General features: G+C 66.1%; 2 protein-coding genes across 4 annotated transcripts in view; one reads left to right on the forward strand and one right to left on the reverse strand.

The window, feature by feature from the left end:
• The window catches only part of MFSD13A (major facilitator superfamily domain containing 13A), a gene marked incomplete at its 5' end in the record, with an annotated part of 3,888 nt that extends 2,166 nt beyond the window's left edge, over positions 1-1,722 (forward strand). Inside the window, one exon of the mRNA XM_008051153.1 lies at positions 382-1,722. Coding sequence (XP_008049344.1) covers positions 382-644 — 263 coding nt within the window. The remainder of the gene's footprint in view (positions 1-381) is intronic.
• Positions 1,723-3,675: 1,953 nt separating this feature from the next.
• The window catches only part of ACTR1A (ARP1 actin related protein 1 homolog A), a 15,764-nt gene continuing 11,454 nt past the window's right edge, over positions 3,676-7,985 (reverse strand). For all 3 annotated transcript variants that reach the window (XM_008051152.1, XM_021709148.1, XM_021709147.1), the window contains 7 exons: positions 7,172-7,296; positions 5,877-6,093; positions 5,286-5,378; positions 4,653-4,827; positions 4,502-4,563; positions 3,942-3,982; positions 3,676-3,844 (listed from right to left, as the gene is read on the reverse strand). In XM_008051152.1, the coding sequence (XP_008049343.1) occupies positions 3,742-3,844; positions 3,942-3,982; positions 4,502-4,563; positions 4,653-4,827; positions 5,286-5,378; positions 5,877-6,093; positions 7,172-7,296 (816 nt within the window). In that variant the 3' untranslated portion in view covers positions 3,676-3,741. The remainder of the gene's footprint in view (positions 3,845-3,941; positions 3,983-4,501; positions 4,564-4,652; positions 4,828-5,285; positions 5,379-5,876; positions 6,094-7,171; positions 7,297-7,985) is intronic.

Genomic DNA, 7,985 nt, shown 5'->3' on the forward strand with positions numbered 1-7,985 from the left:
GGGAGGCCCCGGGGGGGGGCTTGGGGCACGGGCAGGGAGCAGCAGAGGAGGGGCAGGGTCTGAGGGGCACTTCTTGGCTGATGCCTGAACGGACGAGGGAGGGCCAGGCACAGCAGGGAGGTGACCCGACCCACGGCAGAGGCATGGAGGCCCGCCCGGTGGTGGAGGCAGGACGTGCTCTGGAGGTGGGAGGCGAGGGAGGGCTGGTGGGCATGGTGGGAGAGCCGAGCTGGGCCCGAGGACGCCTGGGGGCTCTGGGCCCCGGGGGCGGGAGCAGGGTGGCACGGGGCTGGTGAGGGCGCCAGGCTGTGGCGTCTGTGGTGCCACGTGTGGACGTTGGAGAGCACTGGCCAAGCTTACTCGCGTCCCCTCCCGTCCCAGGTCACGACCTCTTCCAGCATCCCCCCTTGCCGCCTGTGGGGAGCGCCCGGCCCTGGCCCGAGCCCCCGGCCCCGGCCCCTGCGCAGGCCCCGGCCCTCCGCCAGGGCTGCTTCTACCTGCTGGTGCTGGTGCCCCTCTCGTGCGCCGTGCTGCAGCTTTGCGCCTGGTCCCAGTTCACGCTGCACGGGGTCCGCCTGCACATAGTCCAGGCCCAGCGCCAGAACCTGTCCCGGGCCCAGTCCCTGGGCATCAAGACGGTGTGAGGCACAGCCAGGCTGCCTGCTGAGGACGCGGCCTGCCCCCTTGGTGCGGCCTGGAGGGCGCATGGTGGCCGGGGGCCCCTGGGCCAAGCCAGCGTCCCTGAGGCCGGAGTCCCTCCCTGCCTGGCTGCCTGGCCGGCCTGGACAGGGCTGGGCCGCATGTGCTCAGGGACCTGCTCCCTTGGGGGGCAGGAGGAAAGGGGACTGGACAGGATGGGGCCGCTGCTCTGGCGGCAAGGAGCTACTGGGACACCGCGACGGCCCCCTCTGTGCGGCCACCCTCTCCACCCCTCCTTTAGTGGCTTCTGAGGGTCCCCGCTGTGCTGAAGGGCCGGGGACCCCCACCAGCTTCTGAGGTGTCCACCTTGGGACAGGCGACAGCCTGCCCCCACTCGGCTGGTGCTGTTGGGGCCTGGACTCCTGGCTGGAAAAGCGGCCGGGGGGTTTTCCTAAGCCTCAGGCTCTGAGGTGCACAGAGGGCTCGATGCACGGGCACTGGGGACACGGCTGTCGGGCCTGAGCCAGCAGCACCGGGCACTGCCCGTGTCACTGCTGGACATGGCAGTCAAAGAAGAGCCTCTTCCAGGTCAGGTTCTTGACCTCAGAACTGCCCGGGAGCTTCAGGAAAGGCAACGTGAGTTCTGCTTTGCGACACCGACTCGCCGGGTCTGAGGTGCGGCCCCGGCCTTGGCATGCTGAATGCCTCTGCAGGGGCTCACCAGGCGGCCGGGCTGAAACCACTGCGCTAGGCCGGCAGGCACAGCCTTGGCACTGGAGACATGGGGGCGCCGGTTGCCCAGCAGGATCTGACCTCCCCTCCCGGATGTCAGGGGAACCTCCCTGCGACGAGCAAGCCCATTTCCAGACGCTGCCAATGTATCCTGGGAGGCAAACCTGCCCCGACGGGGAAGCACCGCTCCGGGAAGGGCTTTGAGTCAGCCTCGCGGTACGGGTGTGGACACTCAGCCCCACTGCCCCGGCCTGTCCCGGCTCACGAAGGAAGGGCTGCGGAGACGGCCTGGCCTTCCCGTGGCTCCACACCCTTGTCTGTGAAACGTGCAATAAAAACATCTGCGCTTTCTAGGGTTGTCGGGACGGCTCAACACGCTGACGCTTGTCAAGCACCTGGCGGTTCCCCAAGGGCAGGTTCAAGTGGGTAAACGATTCATCAGGATATGTGGGTGTGGGCCCGGAAATGGCTCTTTCAGGTCGGGCGTCACCGTCTCCCAGGCTGGAGTGCGGCGGCACTGTCACGGCGCCCGCGGCCTCCACGTCCGGGGCTCTGGCGATCTTCCCACCCCAGCCTCCCATGTAGCTGGGATCACAGGCATGCACCACAACCTGACACTGGCTTATATCTTGATATTTTATAGCGACACGGCCTCACCATGCCGCCCAGGCTGGTCAAGCAGTGCTTCTGCCTCGACCCCCAAAGTGCTGGGATCACAGGCGTGAGCCACTGTGCCCTGCCCAGAAATGGCTTTCGGTGAGCTCCCAAGCCGCTCCTGCACAGGGGGGTTGGGAGCTCCGACCTCAGGGGTGTCCACAGCTGCTGCTGTCATCTGGAGCCCAACCTCACCATGGGGATGGTGTGGACACCCCTTTCTCTGCATCCGCCTGGCAGGTGGCATGGACCGGGCCAGATGCCACCTTGGTCCAAAGACCCCAGGTCCTCTTCCCACCCAGTGCTGGCGACAGACAGAGGCCCAGCGACGTGTCTAGCGACGACTTTATTTCAGTACACTGGGCCCCCCAGGCAGCGTGGTTTGTGCGAGGCTGTGCGAGGGACAGGCTGGGTGGGGAGCGGCGAGCCGGCCAAGCACTGCAGTCCGTGGGCATCACGCAGCTTTCACACACACCCGCTGCTGCAGCCCACGTCTGGCAGGGCCTTTGGTCAGAGGACGGCATGGGGAGGATAATGCCTGGAATCTGGGCTGGCGGGTCTCGGTGTCACGGGCAAGGATGTGGTGAAGACAGGCTGGCCTTGCTTTGCGCCCTCTGGGCTGGAAGGCCTGGGGGCCGCTCCTAGAGCCAGGCCTGGGCATCAGCTCTGGCCCTCTCCCTGACCAGATAGGTCCACCGTCAAGAGTGGCACAGGATCAGCCCAAGGCCCCGGCAGCCCGCTCCCCATCAGCTAGTGCGGCAAAAGGCAGCTGGGTTAACTGTAGCTTTCCCCGCCCGAGGGCTCGGCGTTTCCAAAACCCCGTCGGAGGCCCCTGCGAGCAGTGATGCCACTGCTGTTAGCACATCTGCCAGCAGCCAGCCTGACTCCAGGGCAGCGCAGGAGGGGTGGGGGGAGGCTGAGAGCCTTCAAGATCAGCCCTGCCCGCGTGGACACTGCGTTCTCCACCGCAGGGGCAGCCCGCGTCGGGCGAGGCTTCGTGTAAACGGCGGTGTGAGGGCGGGAGGGCGCGCGGTCCCCAGCCCTCCCGAGCCAACACTCCAATAAATAAACCGAAGACAGTGCTGCAGCGGGGTGGGGAAGGTGAGTCGGGACTGGAGCCTGCAGCTCCCTGAGCTCTCCAGGACCCCTGGAAGGGGCTGGGCTTGGCGCGTGAGCTCTGCTGCCGTCAGACGACTGCTGCCCTCTGGAGCCCTGGTCGCTCCCCACCCGAGCCTCCCAGCTCCCGGAGCGCGTTCCCAGCCTCCCAAGCAACACCAGGCAGAATTCAGCCCCAGCCCCCCCCCAGCTTGTGGCGGGGAGGCAGCCGCTGCCTTGAGCCGCGGGCACCCTGGGTGGTGGCGCAGGGGAGCCCAGCCAGCGGCGGGCAGCAGCAGCATCTCGGGGCGGCTCACCTCCCTCCCCGGCTCCCCGCGGTCATCAGCGCAGGCCGCACAGCACACGGCCTCTGCCAGCACTGCCCCCATCAGAGCCAGAACCAGGTAGCGTCAGCCCAGGCCTCAGGCCGTTGTCGCCTTGCGGGTAGTTCATCGTCTTTTCGGCCCGGGACCCCTGGGCCGCACGGCACTCCCGTACGCGCACACACTCGAACCCACACACGCACTCACACACACCCGGTTCCTCGCAAACCTCCCGACTCAAGAAAGCGAGTTTGAAAGTGGAGTTAACTTCAGAGAGTGGTGGAGACGATGTCCGGCGTTAGAAGGTTTTCCTGTGGATGGAGCGGGCGCCGTCCTCCTCATACTCCTTCTTGGAGACCCACATCTTCTTAAAGGTGTCCAGGGAGGCGAGGATGGAGCCGCTGGAGGGGAGGGAAACCCAGGGAACGGGGTGAGCGGGCAGCAGTCTGGCTGTCCTTTACAGGGACGGGGTGCCTCCACTTCCCGTCCGCTACTCACCCAATCCACGTGGAGTACAGTCTCTCCTGAGGTGCAGATATCTGCAGGGGTGGAGGGAGGAACCTGAGGCCTCCTGCCCCCCCCCCACCTCGCACTTCCCAGACTCCTCTGCCCCGGGCGGAGGGTGACCTCGCTCGACAGACCCGAGGCTCTGCCTCTCGCGGGCACGGTGGGCGGCCAGGCCTGCGTTTGGGAAGCAGGCTTCCGGCAGCCCGGGGTACCCACGGCTGCCAGGGTGCCGGGCAGAGGCAGACCCCGTGCTGCTTCGCTCAGAGCCCCCCCCGCTGGGGGTGCCAGACTCCACGAGGGGCCACCCGAGGGCCCAGCAGCAGCAGGTCGCTCGCCTCGTGTCAGTCACGCAGATTCCCTGATGCTCCCGGGGGCCTCGGCCCAGCGCCTGCCACGGCCGGGTGTGGGAGCCACCTGCTCCAAGTGAGGCAGGGCGCGAGGACGGACCCTCCCGGGACTGCTCTTGACCCGGGCCGGTGTGCGGGCTGCCCGCAGAGCCTAGCAGGGCCAGCGGGAGGCCCCGCTCCACCTGGGCCTGCCCGTGCCCCTACCCTGATCTTCACGTCCTTCGGAGCCAGTTTCTTCACTTCGCTCAGCAGCCTGTCGCCAAAGCCTGGACGGCAGGAGAGGGCCGAGTCAGGTCTCGGCGCCCAGGCCCGGCAGCAGCTGCACGCCGGTGGGGGACCGAGAGCCAGGGCCCACCTTTGAACAGGGTGGAGCCTCCCGAGAGGACGATGTTGGAGAACAGCGTGCGCCGCAGGTCCATGTCGGACTTCTGGACGGCGAACACCAGCACCTCGTGGATGCCTTCGCTCTCCTCGCCGACCAGGTCTGGCCTGAACAGCAGCTCAGGCGCCCGGAACCGGGAGGGGCCGATCTGCGGGGGGGAGGGCCGGCTTCGGCGGGGGCTGGGCCCAGATCCCCGCGGAGTGGACCGGGAGAGGACCCACAAGCCTCCTGGTGCCCGGGGGGCCACAGAGGCCAGGCTCCAGACCGGCCCTGCATGTCACAGGGACTTCTGGGAAGCCCACTCTGCTCGGCCTCTTCTGGCTGAGAGCTCTCGGGCACCAGCACGCGGAGACACCGGCTCGTGGAATGTCTTCCTCGCAGGGGGACCTCAAGCAGCAGCCCGCCACCCGCTGTGTCCAGGCGTGGCTAGGCCGTGCTTCCCAGCCCCACACTGGCCCGGGAAGAGCCTTGGGAGCGCTCCCGTGCCTCCTCCGCTCGGCTGCCCAGGCAGAGGGTGCCAAGGCACGGGTCCTCCAACCCCAGCCCCTCGAGGGGACCGTGTGGGCCAGAATGTCTGCGGGCCTGAGGGAGAGGCCGGCCACCCACCTCAATGGTGCTGCCGTCGGGCAGGTAGTACTGGGCCTTCTCGGTCTCCAGAGTCTCGTCCTTCTGGGGGTTTATGGAGAGGTAGCAGGCTCTCTGTGGAAGCAGGCACTACAGTCAGGCTGGCAGGAAGCCTGCGCGTACCCGGCAAATCGCAGGGAGATGCGTGCTGCTGCAGACAACTGTCCCTGCGGTGACCACCCCGCGTCTCTGGGAGCTGCTGCCCAGAAGCAGGAGAACGGAGGCCCCGCGCCTTGCCGGGCGACACATGGGGCAGTTCTGTGCACTCCACTTTCCTGGCGGGCAGGCTCAGACCTGGCCCTCTGGGTCCTGGTCTGGGACTGCAACCTCTTCTTAGCCCCGGTCCAGGCCTGCTTCTCCTTCCACCGCCCGTGGTTCAGGTCCTCCCACCCAGCTGGAGGGCTCCCCAGCGCCGCGGAGGGCAGGAGGTCCTGCGGCTCGCGACTTCCTCAAGGGCCTGTTCGGAGCTCCGGCCCATGGGAGACACGGCGGCAGCACGTGCACCCAGGCAGAACGGCCTGGTTACTGTCACGCAGGCGCACTGGGCACCCATCCCGAGGTCGCGGCGCTCACCTCCTTGATGGCCTTGACGATCTCAAACTCGGAGGAGGAGTGGAAGTCGTAGCCCTCCTTCCGCAGGTAAAGGCGCAGGAAGCGGGAGACATCGCGTCCGGCGATGTCGATGCGCATGATGGAGTGCGGCATGGCGAAGCCCTCGTAGATGGGCACGGCGTGAGTGACGCCGTCCCCGGAATCCAGCACCACGCCCGTGGTCCGGCCTGTGGCATAACTGGGGCAAGAGGGTGGCGTCACTCTGGGAGGATGGAGGCCTGGCCGCCCTTTTCCGGGGCTGTGGGTGCTGAGCACCGAGCCTCGAGCCCCCGACCCAAGGGGGCCACACCTTTGGGCCCCAGAAAGAACAGCGCCCCTGTGGCCTGTTCCCGGTGGCAGAGATCGGCCTGGGCAGTGCTGACTCTTAGACGGGAAAGCACCTGCAGGGGCCAGCAGGAAAGGCAACCCAGTAGAGGAAAACGGGTTTTTCACTCCATCAGAAGCACGCTTTTCTCCACGTGGCCTTCCACACCTGCCTTTCATTTGCTCGTGGCGTGCTGCAGCCCCAACCTCCTGGCCTCCCGTGAGCTGCTTGCCTCGGCTCTCGGAGCTGCTGGAACTATAGGCGTGTGCGGCTGTGCCCGCTGATTTATCTGTTCACTTGTCTGTTCTGGTTGCGATGGAGACTCCTTATTTTGCCCAGGCTGGTCTCGAACCCTGGGCTCAAGTGGCACTCCCGCCTCAGCCTCTCAAAGTGCCTCCCCACCACGCTGGCCCCGACACCTCCTGACTGCCAGACATCGCCTCCCATTCTAACTGAAGTCAAGCGAGTCCCGCCCGCAGGCCATCCTGCAGTGTGCCTAGCCCTGCTGTGAGGCAGGCGGGAGCATGACAGACGGCGCGCTGTGAGAACGGGGGTGTGGTGGTGTCAGCTGGGTCACGACTGCCATCACCGGCCTGCCGGGGCACCTGGCACGCAGCAAGTGCTGAATACATGCGTGACTGCGTGCCAGGGGCCTTCAGGAGGAGCGGTGGCAGCACGCAGCCTTCTCAGCAGGCCCGGCTGAGGGCCTTGGGCACCACGCCCCAGAGCACCGCCGCGCGGTCCGGCCACCCCAGCCACGTCTCCTCCTCTGGCCTCAGCTCTGAAGCCACAGTGCTCAGGTACAGCAAGGCGCCGCCCGCTCCCGCCCTCTGTGAGCCTTCCCTAGCAGAGGGCTCGTGTTCTGAACCAACCCGAGGAGAGCTGGCCTCCACGACAGAGCTGGCCTCGATGACCCGCCCCGTGCCCTGGGGTCAGGCTAGCCGCTACTCACAGGCTGAGCACAGCTTGCATGGAGATGAAGAGGGCCGGCACGTTGAAGGTCTCGAAGAAAACCTCCGCCGCCCGTTCCCGGTTTTTCCGTGGGTTTAAAGGCGCCTCCGTCAGGAGTACAGGATGCTGGGAAAGGAGCCCGGGAGGAGTGAGGGCGAGGCCAGAGTCCCACTCTCAAACTGGGGAGGAGCCCCTGCCCTGCCAGCCCGAGCGCCCAGGGACCGCTGCAGCCTCCCTCCAAAAGAGGAGGGCGAGGCCTGTCACCCAGCCCTGCCCTGGTGGCTTTCTCACCTTGCCAGACGCAGGTCCCCTTGAAGGCCACACCCCCTCACCACTACCCCTCACCCCCCTCCTTGTCCTCCAAGATTCTTTTTTAATTTTAAGAGAAAGGGCTTCACTTTGTTGCCCAGGCTGGAGTGGCTTCATTCTGGCTCACTGCAGCCTCACCTCCTGGGTTCAGGCAATCCTCCCACCACCACAGCCTCCCAAGTAGCTGGGACTACAGGGGCATGCCACCATGCCTTGCTAATTTTTGCATTTTTTGTAGAAATGAGGTCTCATTCTGTGGCCGAGGCTAGCCTTGAACTCCTGGGCTCAAGTAATTCTCCCGTCTCAGCCTCCCAAAATATTGCAATTACAGGTGTGAGTCACCCAGCTGTAGCCAGTTTTTTTTCAGTTGGGGTCTCACTCTGTTGCCCAGGCTGGAGTGCAGAGGCACAGTCATGGCTCACCACAGCCTCAATCTCCTGGGCTCAGGTGATCCTTCCACCTGTCTCCTGCGTACCTGGGACTACACGTATGTGTCACCATGCTTG

This window comes from Carlito syrichta, unplaced genomic scaffold (assembly GCF_000164805.1).
Source record: "Carlito syrichta isolate Samal-C Ts95f unplaced genomic scaffold, Tarsius_syrichta-2.0.1 Scaffold168982, whole genome shotgun sequence".
Lineage (NCBI taxonomy): Eukaryota > Metazoa > Chordata > Mammalia > Primates > Tarsiidae > Carlito > Carlito syrichta.